At 42.2% G+C, this 18,808-nt stretch overlaps 1 protein-coding gene across 3 annotated transcripts in view; it reads left to right on the forward strand.

Moving 5' to 3' along the window:
* The window catches only part of Dcaf8 (DDB1 and CUL4 associated factor 8), a 48,496-nt gene that overhangs the window by 15,127 nt on the left and 14,561 nt on the right, over positions 1-18,808 (forward strand). For all 3 annotated transcript variants that reach the window (XM_021171652.2, XM_021171660.3, XM_029468223.2), the window contains exons 3-7: positions 3,512-3,582; positions 9,437-10,089; positions 11,023-11,163; positions 12,596-12,690; positions 17,129-17,239. In XM_021171652.2, the coding sequence (XP_021027311.1) occupies positions 3,531-3,582; positions 9,437-10,089; positions 11,023-11,163; positions 12,596-12,690; positions 17,129-17,239 (1,052 nt within the window). In that variant the 5' untranslated portion in view covers positions 3,512-3,530. The remainder of the gene's footprint in view (positions 1-3,511; positions 3,583-9,436; positions 10,090-11,022; positions 11,164-12,595; positions 12,691-17,128; positions 17,240-18,808) is intronic.

Consider the following 18,808-nt stretch of genomic DNA (forward strand, 5'->3'; position numbering starts at 1 on the left):
ATTTTATGCAGTCTGATTAAACATGTATACATATTGGGGGTAAATGGCTCAAAATTTACACTGAAGTTCATTAATAAAATTTTGTTCACTGCACCTTTCTGCTACATTTTAGCATAAAATTCTAAGGTATAATATCTCTGGAATAGGTAGAGATGGAATATCCCTTGCCTAAAATGGTCAGGACTAGAAGCATTCTCTGTTTCGGCTTTTTTTTTTTTTTTTTTTTTTTGGTTTTTTCGAGACAGGGTTTCTCTGTGTAGCCCTGGCTGTCCTGGAACTCACTTTGTAGACCAGGCTGGCCTCGAACTCAGAAATCCGCCTGCCTCTGCCTCCCGAGTGCTGGGATTTTAGATGGTTGGTTATTGCAGCATTGGGTGTTGAGCTCAGGCCTCATAGTTGCTGGCCGAGCACTGTGCTGACCATCAGCACTTCCAGCCTAGATTCCCAGTGTTTTCATAGAAATCATGTGAACATCTGAAGTGCTCTAATGTGAAACTGAGGGTCATGGTAATTCTCAGAATGCTTTACAGTTTGGGCCATCTGGATACTTAAAGTTAGATACACTCTGTCTTTATTTTTGAGAACAGGGTCTCGTGTAGCCTTTGAATTTGTTACGTGTCTGAGGATAACCTTGAATTCATAGGCCTGCCTTTACCTCCTAAGCACTGGGTTTACAGGCATGTGCTACCATGTCCAGCTTTCAGTCTGTTATTTTACAGATGAAGAAAGCAAGGTCCAGTGGTGGTCACGAGCTTGTCAGGGTACAGTGGACTGCTGGCTTCACTCTAGAAAAATTAACACACCTTTTTAAAATTAACTGCTGAGTTCTTGAACTTCTCCCTTTTTTGTTGTTGTGTTTTGGTTTTTCGAGACAGGATTTTACTGTATAGACCTGGCTGTCTGGACTTGATTTGTAGACCAGGCCAGGTTGCGCTTGAACTCACAGAGATCCACCTCCCGAGTGCAGGGATTAAAGGTGTGGACCACCACTGTCTTCGGTCTTCCTTTTAGTCTGAGACTGATTTTGCTAAAATTTAACTTTTATTGGATATCACAACGTAAAATATCTGCTGTGCTTTACATAAGCATCCACAGGGTTTTCTGGTTCTGAGTTTAGTAATGAGGTCTGTCAACTTTACTTCAAAAAGATTCTTTATTTAAAGACCCATAAGCCATTTTCTCTTCTAAAAGACTATACTGTCCACTGTGGATATAGTTGGACATTATGGCTCATTTTCCCCACTTCTCAGAGCCAGGTCATCATAGAGAATAGGAAAGCAGGTAGCTTGAATATAACAAGTCCACACATTCTGGACCTCCTGATGCTGTTTAGTTATGAGAATGGTTTTGGGGAGCTGCTGTTTTATCCTCTGGAAATGGATAATAGTGAAGTGAGAATGTGATGTGGTAGACAGTTTAATTCTAGAAGTGGAAAAATATGTCATCTACTCTTACTTTACCATGATAACAGTGGCTTGCTTTATGACCAGTAATGGAATAACTTTCCTTATTTCTGAGGACTTTTACATAGTCTAGTTTTTAAACTGTAGCTTCAGAGTGGGGAAATTACTGAGATGCTAAAGAATATAGTGACTATTGAGAGACAAAGCCAAGAGATGTATGGGAAATACTTATCAGAATACATCTACATGGGGTGGGAGAGATGACTTAGGTTAAACACAACTTACAGAGGACCTTGGTTCATTTGTCAGCATCCACATGGTGGCTCACAAATTATCCATAACTCCATCTCCAGGGGAATCAGCAGCAGCATCTGACCTTCTCAGGCACCAGGCACATACATATGCATACATACATACATTCATACATACAGGCAAAAAACTCATACCTTAGTCTTTATTTAAAATGACATATCAAAGAGAAAAGAAGTAATTTATGGTGGCTCACAGCTGTTAGCCAAGCCCTGGGGAATCTGAGGCAGAAGAGTCCCCTGTGATTTTGAGTCCAGCCTGAGGTACAGAGTGAGACCCTGACTCAGACAAGCGAAAGGGAGAAGATAGTCTCTCCAGACATAGCTCCTGTTCCTGCCCACCGTTCACACCTTGTGTTGTGCTGCGCTTCCTCATTGCTCCTCAGCTGCTGGCTCAGATTCAGGGCTGGGATTTCTTTTTGTTTTCTTGGTGGTGGTGGTGGTGGTTTTGTTTTTGCAGTATTTCTGCTTCCCCATGGTGGCCTGCTTCAGTAGTTTTGGGCAGTTGTCTCTGCAGAGAACAATTTTTCTTTTTTTAAAATGAAACAGCATAGGTTTCAGTGAAGGAGAGAAATAGAGAGCAGATAAGGATGGGATCCTATGGTAATTGTTAGGGGAATGAAAGGGCTGTTGAAAGATTGGAGAACGGTGCCTGGGCACTTAGTCTTGGGTCATAATCATACTTTGTCTTCTACCACTGCCTTTTGTTCAAGACACTGAAAGGGCTAAACAAAACTCTGGCCTGAATCATATCATTCTTTGCTCTTTGGAGTTTGCTGGAGGTGACAATAAGGCCTTGGAGAGGGTAGGAGAGTTATAATAGCATTAAAGAAATAGAACATGTTCCCTAGTTCTAGTTAGGGCTTCGCTACAGAGGTGTAAGTCTGGTGAAAATAAGTAGAGTTCATTGAAGTGATGTTTGCTACTGTGTAAGATGAGCTGAGATGGTTTAATGTGAATTCTCTTTTATGCACCTTGTATGGCCACTGGCACACAAAAATCTGCCTGCCTGTGTCTCCTAAGTCGGGACTTAAGGTTATTTCTTAATGGTAAGATACTCCTGGGTTCAAATTCCATCTTTGCTTATAATTTTTTCCTTGTTTTTTTTTTTGAAGCAGGGTTTCTTTGTGTAGCCCTCCCCAGCCTGTCCTAGAACTCTCTCTGTAGACCGGGCTGGCCTTGAGCTCACAGAGATCTACCTGATTCTGCTTCCCCTGAGTGCTGATACCAGAGATGTGAACCACTACCACTTGGCTCTGCTTATAATATTTGCTTGACACTATGTATCTGAGCGACCAAAGATCAGGATTTTTTCCAATAGCTTGATTCTTCTCCTATCTATTGATCTGTATGTGAAATGAGATCAGAATCTTGACTCATGTGTTCATTTTGTGAAAACAAATGCTTCACCGAGTGTGTGGACACACATCTCTTCCCTAAATTGGGTTCTTATTCCTAGGGCTGTGATAACTAGCTCTGTGTTCATTTGAGGTTCTTAGCTGGCAGCATGTTATTAGATGTATGCCTGCTGTTTGAAGCTTTAGTTCTTCCTTTCTCTCCTCGGTACAGAAAGTAAAGAGATGGCGGTTGCCCTTCCGACAAGTATGCTGCTTTATGGAGTTACATCCAGGGAAGCCAGGGCGTGGGCTTTACTGGCTGAATAGTCTTGTTAAGTGTACACAAAAAGATTCGTTCTTATGAAATGATAAAGTCTATGAACTGTTAAATCTCCTGTCTATTTTATTGACTTTCCCAGGGGCTTTTCTAATTAATTTATTTTTTTCTTCTTCCCAAATCCAGGCTGGCGACCATATTTAAGATGTCCAATAAACGTCCCAACACGACAGATGGGAGAACAGATTTAGCTAATGGTAAGGGGCTGAAAACAGGTAGAACTCTCTTTACTATTAGCTGAAGTCTCTCACCTTCCCTGAGGGAGAGTGGAGACCTGAATTTTAGTGGGGCAAAGGAGCTCTTTGTGTGTTGTTGGAGTATGGGAAAGTACACAGGAATCATCTTGGATTGCCTACCACTTTTGCTACTTCAAATTTTATCTGATTATTTTCAGAAAATCAATACAGAGATAAATTTCTTTTCTTAAATTTTTTTTTTTTCTAATGCGTGTGGTTATTTTGCCTTCATGTATGTCTGTGTATCACTTTCATGCCTGGTGCCTGCAGAGGCCAGAATAGGACATTAGATTCCTTGGTACTGGAGTTACAGACAGCCGTGAACCACCATGTGGTGCTGGGAATTGAATCTGGGTCCTCTGAAAGACGGCCCATGCTCTTGACTGCTGGGCCATCTCTTGAGTCCCAGAGATACATTTCTAAAAGGTCAAGTGGTTTGGATTTTTGAAAGTCTGTTTAAGACAGGCAGACTTACAAAATACTAAGAAGAAAAGTAAGGTGGAGGGAGTTTGGGGGAAGTTGAGGTTCCTCTGTTAATTGAGAGGTCTGTTTCTATGTTAGATAATAGTTCCAGAGAATGATAAGAAATGAAGTTACTGTCTGGAAGTGCAGCCTCTAGTGCCAAAAAGGCAGGCAGAGGCACGAAGAAAAGGGTTAAACCCAAACTATCTAGAATCGGGTCTTCTTCCATCCCTCTATCTGGGCTTAGTTAAAAGGGACAGGATTCTAAAGAAATTTTAGAGGAGTGTATGTGTTTGTGTGTGTATGTGTGTGTATGTATGTGTATATGTGTGTGCGCGCATGCGTGAGTGTACGTGTGCAATGCACAAACATACACTCACACATTCTGATGATCAAACTTTGGACATGCAAGGCAACTACTCAGCTACAGGTCTGTGTCTCTAGCTCACAGGTATATTTTTGAACTGCAGCTTGTCTGTTAGCTACATTGAGGTTGGCAAACTAGTTTTCAAACCCTAACCTGTTTGCCCCTTGGTTTTGTAAAAAAATTTATTGGGGCACTTACCTAAGCCTGAGGACTGGAGATTAGAATCTGTGTAGAGACCAGGTGGGCATGATGCAGAGAATCCTAGTCAGCAAGCTTGCTACATTAACTGGATCAACAAGCTCTGCTTCAGTTAGGTGGAAAGTGATTGGGTAAGACTCCTGATGTCAACATGGTCACACGTTTGTGACCCTCTGGCATATACTCAGATGTACACACCACACACATGTATGTAAAAAAAGATTCACTAAAACATAATCACAGCCATTAATGAATGTCTTTGAGTTACTTGTGTGCAAGTGAGAGTCAGTAATTATGACAGTGCTAAATGATTTTCTACACTTAAAATTTTTACCCTCTGGGCTAGTACAGAAAAAAATGCCAGATTTTGAGCTAGATCTTGGTCAGTGACTCCTGGGCCCCCTTTCAAGTTGGTAGTACACTCTTATATTTATATATAATATACTTATATTAAAGTCTGCATTTGTTAGTCACAGGTTTTTAAATTCTATATTACACTTACATACTCAGTGTCATTCTACTGTGGTACTTTAGTAGAATCAGGCTCTGTCTTTTATCCTGTGGGTCTGGAAGCTCAAAATTTGTGTTGTCAGGCTTAGTGACAAGTGCCTTTACCTGCTGGGCCATCTTGCTGGCCCTCGTTGATCATAATTTTAACAGTCAGTTCCAGGAGTTTGGAGGTTTTACTTTAGCTTGTATCGAGGGCTCTGTTACATGCTGTGTGCTGGGGCGTTTAACCCGGAACCGTTTGCACAGTAAAGGGGCTCTACCGTTAAGCTGTATCCTCATGTGGTGTTTTTATCCCCTCTTAACTACCCGAAACTTAGGCCCCATTGCACTTAAACACATCTATTATACTTTCTCAGCATATCTGCTTCTTAAATTCAGATTTCTGTGGGTCTTCCCCACGCCCGTACTTTTCTACATTCTAGCCCAGTTTTTATACTATTATGCTCTTGGTGGGTCTTTTGTGTTGTTCAGCCTTCTCTTATTACTTCAAACAAAACACTTCTATCTGTTTTCTGTATTGAACTTTGCCTCAGAGTTCATTGAAAAGAGGTTTTATTTCTTCAGCGGACTTCCCAGATGACTGCTGACACCAGACAACAAGACAGTCTGAGGCACTCTAGCTTTGGATCCTTAAACATTAGACCTGGACCCAAGGAGCTTACACCAGAGTGACACCTTGCTTTGCCTTCCTCTAGTGAGTCTCCTTGTAGCAGGGCAGATTTGTACTCAGCTGAGCCAAGGAGACAGCAGTAAGCAGGAGTGGTTTAAAACCCTTTCTTCCCTTCCTTTTTCCAAAACCTTGACCGTAGGTTGGAAATTGTGCTTGTAAGAGGTATAAACATTGCTCAAGTGCTCATTGCATGATTTTTTTGCTAGATGACAGTGCAGCATTTAATTGTAAGCATTGAAAGTCACCCAGTTACGTAACTGCCAAGATAGCAGTCCCAGACTACCGAGCTTCTTATGAACCACTTAGAGTAGCCCTGCTTTTTATCAGCTTCATGTGTGTTTCTCAATAGGACCGTTTGATTGTTCAATAGAGACTGAAAATATGTGTCTAAATTGTGTGAAGATTTTAGATTAGGGTTGGGTGTGTAGTTTCAGTGTTGAGCTCTTCCAGGCAAGTACAAGGCATTAGGTTTGATCCCTGACATCATGGAAGAAAAGAAAAAGATTATTTTTAGTAAACTACGTTTAGTGATTCGTGCTTGTAATCCTAACAGTTGAGAAGCTAGAACAGGAGAATTTTTGTGAATTTGAGGCTAGTGTGGGCCATTATAATGAGACCCTATCTAAAACAAGCAAATTGAAGTTAAGTTAAAATATGTATTTGCCAGAAAGGGGCTGAGAACCTGTGTAAGTGATCATAATGACCAGCTTAAACTCCTTCAAGTCGTCTTTCCCTGCGTTTTAAGAACTGGTAGACTGGCTAGTAACGCAGCTCAGTGAGGAAGGTTGTGTGCCACCTGGTTGATGACTGAGATTGATCCTGGAAACCCACATGGTAGAAGAGAGAACTCATTCAAGTTCTTTTATGGCCACATGTTCACTGTGGCACATGTACACCCAATAAATAAATGCCATGGTAATTAAAAAAAAATCTTCTGGAAGAAAGCAGTTAAGCGGCAGGAAGTCAGTGCGTTCCTGACATGGGAAGTGGTAGAGACCAGTATGCTCTCTTGTCATTTACTTACTGTTATTTACTTACTGTCTTTCAAACAAAAGGATGGCATGGCAGTCCTTGCTGAGAATTTTTTTTCTGTGATTTTCTGTAACTGTTCAGTCCTAGCTCTGAATAGTGATCCAGAGGCTTAGATTTATTTACAGTGCTTATGGCCTGAAGCCAGGCTTGCTTTCCAGTTAGCTCTTATATTAACCCATTTATACTAAACTTAAGGTCTGCCATGTGGCTGGGCTTGGTGGCGATTCTCCTGTGCGCCTCTTTTTCCCAGAGTTCCTCTCCGGGAGGATGTCCTATCTATCCTCTCATGCCTTTACATGTTGAACAAGAGATTATCCCTACATTGATCAAACAGAATATAGCCTGAAGCCAGGTGTGGTGTTTGGTGTATACCTGTGATCCCAGCACTCAGGAAATGAAAACGATAGAGCGCCACAAATGGAGGGAGCTCAGCCTGGTCTCCATAAGGAGTTCCAGGCTAGCCAGGGGTATATTGGACACCCTGTCTCAAACAGGGCAGAATCTAAGGGAGTTGCATCGGACACTTTAAAATATTGTAGAAATTTATTCTTTTCATAATTTCATGCATGCATAAAATATATCTTGATCATATCCACCCCTATTTCCCCATTTCCTCTGACCCCTCTTTACATGTCTTCCTCCAAGCTTCATATTGTCTTTTTTTTTTTAATAATCCGCTAGATTTAGTTTGTGCTTCTAGCAGTCACATGGGTGTGGGACCATCCACAGGAGCGGGGACAATCTATGAGTTGCCGCACCCCTGAAGAAAGGTGACTCCCTTTCCCCAGCAGCCATCATCTGCTAACAGTTGTTGAGTATGGAGCCTCATAAGCACTCCCCTACTTGTACTGGAATCCTGACTGGCTTGACCTTGTGTCACCACAGCTGCTCGTATTCCTGCTGCCCCTATTGTCATACTCTCTGAACCTTGGTAGGGAGTTTATATAAATGATCTATTTATGATTAAGCACTAGATAGTCATTTATTCTTAGTGCCTTGACCAATTATAAGCCCCCTCCCCTCCCCTCTCCTCCTCTCCCCTCCCCTTTCCTCCCCTTTCCTTTCCTTTCCTTTCCTTTCCTTTGAGACAAGGTCTCACTATGTGTCTTTGCCTGGCTTGGAGTTTACTATATGTAGACCAGGCTGGCTTTAAACTCATAGAAATCCATTGGTATATTTTTAAAATTGGGGGAAGGGGGATTTATTGTATGTATATGGGTGTTTTGCCTGCATGTATGCCTGTGCACCATATGCATTCAGTGTCTGAAAAGGCAAGAAAAGGGTGCTAGATCCTCTGGGACTGAGATACAAGTGTGTGTGTAGATGCTGCGAATCAAACCCAGGTTCTCTGGAAGGGCAGTCAGTGCTCTTAGCCCCTGAGGCGTCTTTGGCCATTGGTTGTCTTCTCACCAAGCACCCACTCCTCCTTGGCACTGTGAAGCCAGCCAGCCAGCAGGGAGAGGATGGCCAGGCTAGTTGCAGCCTGATTCTTCTGTCCTATAAAGAAGCTGTATGGTTTCTTTAACAATAGACTTTTACCATCTAGTCTTGGTGGACAGCCAACAGCAGTAGCCAGTGTTATTTTGGGTCATCATCCCTTGCCTATAACCTTCTAAGGTTCTACCATGGTCGGCACTGAGATTTTCATTAATAACCTGTGTCCACGAGAAGCTTTTACTCAAGCAGGGCATCTCCAGGGAAAACATTTTATTTTAACTAGCTTACAAAATAGTTTCTATAAGGTTCCTCATATATTCTTAGTGTTAGTTAACACACCTTCTACTCCCGCCCCTCCCTCATCTTCCCTGCCCAGGTTCCATCCTTCCTTAACTCTTTAAGGCTCAGTACTGTCACTCTCTGCTCTCATAGCACGGTTCCGCTCCTGTACCTCTTAGGGACTCTGCCTTTCCCACCTTAGAAACCCTTTCTAGCTTCCTGATCTCTACAGATACTCCAAACTAAACTCCTAGATCTAAAATTTTGAAGCTAGGTTCTATATAAGAGAGAGTGTATGTGATGTTTTCTTTTCAGGCCTAAGTTACCTCACAGGCACACTTCTCAGATAGTATTCCAGTGCTTAGCATCTTTTTTAGTTTTGGTTTTTGTGAGACACGTGTGTGTGTGTGTGTGTGTGTGTGTGTGTGTGTGTGTAGATGTGACTGGCCTTGAACTTGGGGTAACCTTCCTGTCTCTGCCTTCTGAGTATGGGAATTACCAGTGTGTACCTCCATGCCTAGTGCCTGTGTAGCTTTGATCTTTTATCTAAAAGAAACCAAGATTTCCACTTAGAAGTTTCCCCCAGTCTCCTTTTTTTTCCAGGCTGACCTTGAACTTGATGAAGATGACTTTGAACTCTTGCATCCTCCTGCCTCTTGTCAGCCAAGTGCTTGGGTTATAGGCATGGATCAGCCTGCCTGGCTAGAAATCACTCTTTATAAGCATTTGCAAAGGAAACACATTTTCTAGAATTTGTTTCTTGGTCTTTAGTGTAGCTTTTTTAGACCAAGGTGGAAAGTCTTTCTGACCACTGTCCTAATTAGTTTCCTTATTTTTTCTGCATCTGTTCTAATGTTCAGGAAGTCTGTCCAGCAGCCCAGAGGAGATGTCTGGAGCTGAAGAGGGGAGGGAAACATCCTCAGGGATCGAAGTGGAGGCGTCAGACCTGAGTCTCAGCTTGACTGGGGATGACGGTGGCCCCAACCGCACCAGCACGGAAAGTCGTGGCACAGACACAGAGAGCTCAGGGGAAGAAAAGGACTCTGACAGCATGGAGGACACGGGCCATTATTCCATCAACGATGAAAGCCGAGGTCATGGCCACTCAGACGAAGAGGACGAGGAACAACCTCGGCACCGTGGACAGCGCAAACGGGCCAGCCGTGACCAGGACTCATCAGATGATGAGCGAGCCCTGGAAGACTGGGTGTCTTCAGAGACAACAGCCTTACCCCGACCTCGCTGGCAAGCCCTTCCTGCACTTCGGGAGCGGGAACTGGGTTCCAGTGCCCGCTTTGTGTACGAGGCTTGTGGAGCTAGAGTCTTTGTACAGCGTTTCCGTCTGCAGCACGGGCTTGAGGGCCATACTGGTTGTGTTAATACCTTGCACTTTAACCAGCGTGGCACCTGGCTGGCCAGTGGCAGTGATGACCTGAAGGTGGTGGTGTGGGATTGGGTGCGGCGGCAGCCAGTACTGGACTTTGAGAGTGGCCACAAAAGTAATGTCTTCCAGGTAAGGCATAGAGACATAATAGCAACTGAGAAAGTCAAACAAGAGGTAAAAAACTGAGTTGCTGTCTAGACAGAAGATAGTAGCAAGTTGTGATTGGAATGAGGTATCAGGGCTTGCTCCAGCTTTGACTCCATAGTAACATACTGAGAGACGGACCATGGCAGCCTTTTGTTTCCTTGCACGGAAGGCCTTTTATTAAGTCGAATCTGGACTCATGCAGGTGTGTCAGTATAAGACAGTAGGAGGGAGCACAAGCTTCAGAAGCGGCTGCTCAGTTCTCAGAGCCTGACCCTGTGATTTGTGCTCCTGTAAAATAGGGCTTGTAGCACAACATGTCAGCATGTGCATGGACTGGGAGGATAGCTCGGTGGTGCAGCACATGCTGAGATTCTTGGGTTCTTTCCCAGAACTGTAAAAGAAAAAGAAAACAAAGGAAGCTAAGCCCATGGATTCATTCCTGGCACTTAATTACATTTGTTAGGATTTGGCTAATAATGATTATCCTATGGCGTTACTACGCCTCGGTCCCATATTCCACACAGATAACTAGGCACTCATCCATAAGAATGATCTTTTTTCTTTTTTCAGCATCCTTCCCAGGTTTCTCTCCTTTGTGGCAGGTTCAGATTTGTCTGATAGATAACAGTTGTCCTTGTTTATTTTGTGCTTTCCCCCCTGTAAGGCATAGTTGTAGCTTATCATCGTGTTGAATAGTGTAGCGCTCATCCTTCCAGAGCCGTCTGGAAAGCACTTTTATGTCACAGTGATTTCCTTTCTTCCTTCTATGTGTGGGAGAATTTGGGCTTAAGAATCTGTGCACAGAGCAGGCAAGGCACATCCATGGGAAGAAGGTGACACGGGGTCGTCACACAGTTTCTCTTAGACTCACCTCTAATTTCTTTTGTGTTTCCCTCTTCATTCCTAATATTCCAGGCCAAGTTCCTTCCTAACAGTGGTGACTCCACCCTGGCTATGTGTGCCCGGGATGGGCAGGTCCGAGTCGCAGAGTTGTCTGCTACACAGTGCTGCAAGAACACCAAGCGTGTGGCCCAGCACAAGGGGGCATCTCACAAGGTAAGGAGGCTTTGTCTCCAGGACACTGGGCCCAGGTCCTCTGGCTCTCGGCCGCTGCTTTCCCTCCCTTCCCGTCCTGTCATGTCCCCTTGGTTGTGCTCACCTGCCTCCCTTAAGGCAGCCCTTGTTTATTAAGAACACTGGGAGTAAAAGTAAAAGCACTGCAAAGAATCCAGCTGCCCTAATGTTGCAGAGAGACAGACGTTTAAAGAGCCCTCAGCGCCTGTGCATGCAATGCTTGGTTGATTATCCCTGCCCCTGGCTGGGTGTGCTGCCTTACACCTGTAATCCCAGTACTTGCAAAGTTGAGGCAGGATTTCTAGACTGCCTTAAACCCCAGAATAAAAATAAACATACCTTGCCTCAAGCTAGAGTCATGGTTAGTTCAGAGTTCTTTGAGTTCCTGTGTCTTTTTTAAACCCCTGAAATTCACTCTGATTGTTTTTAGATCATTTTAGTGGTTCCAAGGTGCTGCTGGTTAGATCCTTGCATGTGGAAACCCCCGATTTTCCTGCCTGCCCTCAACTAGTAGTCTAAAAATAGTAAAGTTATTAGAAGTTTTATTTAGAGCTGTGACTGTAGAGTGGGTAGTCAAGACAGCAGCCAATGAAGTGCTAAGAGCTGTCCATGTCAGTGTAGACATTATCATTTCCATGCATGCAAAGGAAGGCTTAAAAAACATAAAAAATACCCATCTCTTTGATTTTTTTTTTTTTTCTCCCTAACTTCTTTGATTTTTAAGTCTAGTTCCGACCTACTAGGCAACACATTTTTAGAGTTAAGATATAGGGACTGGAAAAGAGAGAAACTTCTATATTAATTGTTTGCACTCCTCAAGACATGGATTTTATTCTAAAGTGAACTCTTTAGTTTCTAAAGATAGGGTTTCTATAGTCCTTGGCTGTCCTGGAACTCACTTTGAAGACCAGGCTGGCCTTGAATTTAAAGAGATCCGCCTGCCTCTAGAGTGCTGGGATTAAAGGTGTGTATCACCACTGCCCAGTTTAGAGTGATTTCTCAATAGTTGATGTTTTTCCTTCGCTGTGTTTGGGACAGATTTCTTTGGGACTTGGTTAAAATAGCAAATTACCTGTCCTTTGACCTGTATAGAATAAATGAGCTCTCAATTCACATAGTAAGAGTGAGTGAAGCTTAAATTACTTTTCTTATGATTTTGTAACAAAGTAGAAAAGTTGGACATTTCACTTGCTCAGACTGTTTCCTGAGGTACACTCTCACTGTGTGGATTAGGCTGCTCTTGACTTTAGAAAGATCCTCCTGCCTCATCTTCCAAGCTGAGATTAAACGTATGTTGCCTACCTTGCCCAGCCTACAAAGGCATTTTAATTGCTTCCCTTCTTAGAAGTAAGTGAATGAACTAGATTCTGTCTTAAGTTTTAGAAGCCACATCCTTTCCCTTTCTTTCCTTCAGTTGGCCCTAGAACCAGACTCCCCCTGCACGTTCCTGTCAGCTGGTGAAGATGCTGTCGTCTTCACCATTGACCTGAGACAAGACCGGCCAGCTTCGTAAGTTTAACCATAACACCTACTTTTGTTTAAGGTTTGTTTTATTTATATATTTAATCTTAGCCAAAAGGCCTAAAAATGATGACTTAATTTATATTAAATTTTGTGTTTATGTGTGTCTGTATGGGGATATGTACACATGAATGTAGGTGTTCACAGAGGCCAGAGGCATCTGATTCTAGAAGCTAGAGTTGCAGGTGATTAAGAGCCAGCCACTCAGTGTGAATGCTGAGAACCAAACTCAGCATGAAGAGTTCTCTGCAAGAAGAGTATGTGCCCTTAACCTCTGTGCCATCTTTCTAGCGCATGCATAGTCATGCTTTCTCTACAGAACTGTATTCATTGACTTGGAAACAGGCATGGTAATATCAAACGCTTAGGGTCACCCAAGTATTATAAAAGATAGAGATAGCTTAAGGTTTTGGAGAGTCCTTGTTTCCTGTGTCTGTTATGGGGCAGTGAAATGTTAATGTACCTTTATTTCTCAGAGAAACCTCAATTTTTATAGGTAGACTTTAATAATTTGATGATCTTGTGTTCTTCATTCTCTTAGTTACCTATACCATTCAGCTTACCAGAAGAAGCACAGTTCTCTACAATCTAGCTTAGAGATATGGCCTTATATTTTAAATAAGCTACATTTAATTAATATATATATAAATACATATATATTAATATATATTATAAATATATATAACTGATATATAATATATATCCGTTAAATCGCATACAGAAAAGTAAAGATAAATCTTAAAAATAAAATTGATACTTCAGTAGGTTTTTTTTTTTTTTATACTATAAATCTTTTGTACATGGAAGCTCCATTTTCACTGTGTAATGCCATAGAAGAAAAAACCACCTTTTTTATTTACCATTTGTGCATATGGAGGTCAGAGCTTTGTAGAGTTGGCTTTCTCTTTCCACCTTTCTGTGGGTTCTGGGGATTGAACCAGGCTTATACAGCAAGTTCCTTTACCCACTGAGTCATCTCTCTGAAGAGCAAAAATCTTGTGTGGATCCAGGCATGTCTCTGTCAAGTCTCAATCCAGCCATTACTGGTTAAGTTACCTTGTGTAATGTGAATTTCAGCATCTTTGGCTATGGCTCCCTCTCTTTCTAGAAGTCTTTAACTATATACATTGTCTGTTTTCATTTGTGTTGGTTTGACAACAGCTAGATCTCAAGAAACTCAAATAATGAAAACACATGGACAAGACAGATGTTCCCCATGTATCTGTCCCCAGTTTCCTAGCTACTAACAGCCATTGTTAGTAACTCCCAATACCTTTGCAGTCACTTTTGAATATGTGTGTGTGTGTGTGTGAGTGTGTGTGTGTGAGTGTGTGTGTGAGTGTGTGTGAGAGTGTGTGTGTGTGAGTGTGTGTATGTGAGTGTGTGTGTGAGAGTGTGTGTGAGTGTGTGTGTGTGAGAGTATGAGTGTGTGTGTGAGAGTGTGTGTGAGTGTGTGTGTGAGTGTGAGTGTGTGTGAGAGTGTGTGAGAGTGTGTGTGTGTGAGTGTGTGGGTGTGAGTGTGACTTTTTCCTCCTAATGACTGCTTTTCAGTGGTCTCTATTTTTAAGATAAGGTCTCATGTAGCCCAGGCTTTCTCACAGTTTAGTCAAGGATGACTTGAATTCCTGATGATCCTATGTTTGCCTCCCATGTGCTAGGATTAAAGATGTGTATCACCATGCCCGCCATCTATATTCTTTTAATGGAAAGCTATATATATTTTAAAATCAGAATCTCATATCCAGAACAGTTGTAGGCTGGAGTGACTGTGGCCATGTAGAGAAAATACTAACGTTATTTCTTTACCAAGAAGTTTGTTATGGTGCTTGTCTTTTTCTTGTTTCCATTTTCATTATTCCAAAATGAATAAAAGCTTAAAAGACAAAAGTTGAAGTCAGGCCCTTTATCATTTCTTGATGTCTTTCCTATAAGCTTATTAATCTTCATGATATCATATATGACAAACTGACACTTAGATCTAGGAGAAGTTTTATAAAATTACTCTTACTGTGGGCTAAATTATGGCTGGTTATCTAAATTCTCATCATCAAGGTTTTGAGGTTGCCTAGGTTCTCTTAGGCCATGCCATGAAGGTCGTCAGAAGCCGGTCCTTCTGTGTTACAGCCAGTCATGTTGAAGCGCTCTCCATTCCCACATAGCCATCCTGATTAGTCCGTCCTCTCCTAGTTTGCCTCACATAAGGAGAAAAGGATGCCATTTTCTTCAGAATTGTGTTCTAGAAAGCAGTAGCTCATTTCCAATGTGTATATGTCATTTTCGTTTTTAAATTATATGTATTTGTGTGTGTGCATTAGTTTGAGGGAATTGGTTCTTTTCTTCTACCTTGTGACTCCCAAGGATCAAACTCAGGTCGTCAGGCTTGCCTTTACCAACCAAGTCATCGTTCTGCAACCATTTTTTAAGAACAGTTATCTTTGTTTGCTTATTTATGTGAACAGCATTTTTGCTGAGGTGTGCACGTGAACTCAGGACAGTGAGTCTGCTCTCCTTCCTTGGCTTGAACTTGGGTTGGTGAGCACGGCAGTGAGCCCACTCACCACAGAGCTGTTTGCCAGCTTAGGTTTTTGAGATGGCTTCACTGAATTTGGAACTCAACCAAATTGGCAAGACTAACTGGCCAGCAGGCTTTTGGGATGATCCTCTGCCTGCCTCCACAGCAGTAGGGTTAGAGGTGCACATCTCCATGTCAAGCCTTTTATGTGGCAGCTGTGGCTCTAACTCAGGAGCTTATTTTAGAAAGGCAGACACTTCACTAACCCGTCCATCTCATTAACCCCAAAGTCAGGCTTTCATCAACTTCCTTTAATTTTTTTTTTCCCTAAAAATTGGAAGATAGCCTCCGCTCTCCTAGACTATATAGTGAGCTTTCCAAGCTCACTATGGCTGTGAGTCTTCTTCCAGCACTAAGGCACAGTCCACTCACTCCCTGCATCTCTAGGTGCTTGGTTTACTAAGGCATAGAACACTCACTCCCATGGACATTTTTAAATTTTACTTTATTATGTGTATGGATATTTGCCTGCATGTCTGTCTGTGCACCACATCTGTACAGTGCCCAGGGAGGCCAGAAAGGACATTAGATTCCCCAGAACTCAAGTTACAGTGTGGTGAGCCACTGTTGTTGCTGGTAATCCAGCTCAGGTCCTCTGGCAGAGCCAGTGCTGTTGACCCCTGAGCCCTCCAGCTCCAGCTTTTACACATTGTACAAAATGATGGATTTTTATTGCATATAGTGTGGTTTGTTCATTGTCACCTCTAGATTCTTCTTTTGCCCCCTAATACATCATCCTTTTCTTTACAGTCTTCCTCATCTTTCTTTCTTCCTTTTGTTTGTTTTTTTCGAGACAGGGTTTCTCTGTGTAGCCCTGGCTGTCCTAGAACTCACTCTGTAGACCAGGCTGGCCTCGAACTCAGAAATCCGCCTGCCTCTGCCTCCCAAGTGCTGGGATTAAAGGCGTGCGCCACCACTGCCCTGCTTCCTTTTGTTTGTTAAGATTTTATTTATTTTATATATGTGAGTGTGCTGTAGCTGTCTTCAGACACATCAGAAGATGGCATTGGATCCCATTACAGATGGTTGAGCCACCGTGTGGTTGCTGGGAATTGAACTCAGGGCCTCTGAAAGAGTAGTCAGTGCTTTTAACCCCTGAGCCATCTCTCCAGCCCTCTATTTCTTCTGTTTTTACAAAGACAAGTCTCATGTAACCTTGGCTGGTCATTAGTTGTTTAGACAGCGGAGGACGACTTCAGCTCCAGTTCTTCCTGCCTGTATTCTGAGTCCTGGATCACAGCCATGTGCCACCGGTGCAGGAGGTGGTGCTAGGACTGAAGTCATGGCTATGCTTTGGGTGAGAGTAAGTGCTAGAATTACAGACATGCCACTGTGGCAGCCTCTTCTCTTTCCTGTTGTACTTCCCTTCCCCCATTCCTGCATGGAAGAAAGCATGCAGGATGCCTTTATGACTCTGGCTCAATTACTTACCAGCCTATGCTCTTCAAACAACACTAGAACATTTCTTCATGTTTTCTCCCAGTCCTCAGAATAGCATAGTGCATTTTCTTGTTTTGTAGTTCAGAATAGAACAAAAACAAAACCACCTTTTTTTTGGGGGGGGGTAAAGATTAGAATTTGATTTCCTACTGTCTCTGTTGATTTTTTTGTTTTCCACTTTTCATGACCATCTTGGATCTTTGAAGGTTTTTTTTTTTTTTTTTTTTGGTGTTTGTTTTTGAGACATTTCTCTGTAGCTCAGGCTGGCCTTGAAGTCACTATAGCCCATGCTGGCCCTGAATTCAGGTAGTGAATCTCTTGAGTGTTGTGATTCCACTTCTGAGCTGCCATGCTGAACTCCATCTGGGTCTTTTGGAGGATATAATAACTATATGCTTTTTCTACTTTTGAAAGGAAACTAGTGGTGACAAAAGAGAAGGAGAAGAAAGTGGGGCTGTATACAATCTACGTGAACCCTGCCAATACCCACCAGTTTGCAGTGGGTGGAAGAGATCAGTATGTAAGGTGAGTTCAACACTTCTCTTGCATGTTTGAGAGGTTGAGACTAAGATACATTGTATATTGCCCAATGCTCCCCAGTGCTAAGTTAGAAAACTGTAGGAATTCATTAACTACTGTGTTGAACTTTTTACCCTTTTGGGAATGCTTAAGCACCTTCTGAGACATTCTGTTCCCTATTACAACGACCTGAGGAGTTTTATGGTATACAGATTATCGTTTTCAAAAATTAATCTATTTTATGTGCATGAATGTTTTGTTTGCGTGTGTGTAACTGGGTGCCATGTTCATGAGTGGTGTTTGAGGAAGCCAGAAGAGAGCATTGGGACTATTGTCTGTCATCTATCTTTCATTTATTTATTTATTTATTTATTTATTGTTTTTTTTTTCAAGACAGGGTTTCTCTGTGTAGCCTGGCTGTCCTGGAACTCACTCTGTAGACCAGGCTGGCCTCGAACTCAGAAATCTGCCTGCCACTGTCTTGCAAGTGCTGGGATTAAAAACGTGCGCCACCACTGCCTGGCTATTGTCATCTTTATTGTCATCTTTAGTCCTGGGATTATCATGTTTTAAAGTAATTATCACATTTTAAAGAATGATAAAATTGTCCCAAATAGTGGCTAAGACATAAACCCATATGTTCCTTCCACTGTTTTCCTATATAAATTAACATTGTACTAGCAATCTTTTCAGATAATTTTTAAATTATATTTTGTATTAATCTGTGTGGGTCTGATACAGTAGATGAGGGTATTTTAGCATGTGCATGTGGAAGTCAGGAGACAACTCTGGAGTCAGCTCTGACCTTAACACTTGTTACAGGAATCAAACTCATTAGCAGCAAGTGTGTTTACCCAGTTAATCATCTTGACAGCTCCTTACTAGCAAGTTTGAACAGTGTTGGATTTAGAAGGACTTTGCCTTGGGAACGCTCTATAACTGAGGAAATTTGTTTCTGTTGTTCGGAACCACTGCTCTGTCTGTAGTAATATCTTTGTTACTGTGAACATCTGTTTTTAACCCTGGCTATTGAGACATCCTCAGGGAAAACAGACATCATCCTTTCAGTCCCCACTGCACCAGTTGTTTTCCTTCTGACCTGCATTCTGCATTCCCTAGCTCGCCAGCTGCTGTATTTCAACTACATTTCTTTGGGATTGTCAGTTTGAAAAAGGAGGAATGGCATGATTAGAAAAACGTTTGCTTTTTCTGTTGTGCTAGTAGTATAAGTTCTGCCTGTGTAATGAAAGCATTTTTTTTTTTTTTAACTATTGTGAAATTACTTGCATTAGAATCATGAGATAAGTTGTCAGAAAACATATGGCTTACCTTGTTCAAGAGTTCTGGACAATTTGTTTCTTTTATTTAGTAGTCTTTCTATAGCAATATTTTATGTGTTTATATTGTATGAGTCTTTTGCCTGCATGCATATGTGTACATAAGGTGTGTGCCTGGCACTCACAGAGGCTAGAAGAGAGCGGTGAATCTCCTGGAAAGGGAGCTGTGGGTGCTTGTGAGCTACCATGTGAGTCCTAGGAGCTCTTAGCCACCAGCACAATTCTTTAGCCCCTTACT

This window comes from Mus caroli, unplaced genomic scaffold (genome assembly GCF_978045245.1).
Source record: "Mus caroli unplaced genomic scaffold, Mus_caroli_1 scaffold_1, whole genome shotgun sequence".
Lineage (NCBI taxonomy): Eukaryota > Metazoa > Chordata > Mammalia > Rodentia > Muridae > Mus > Mus caroli.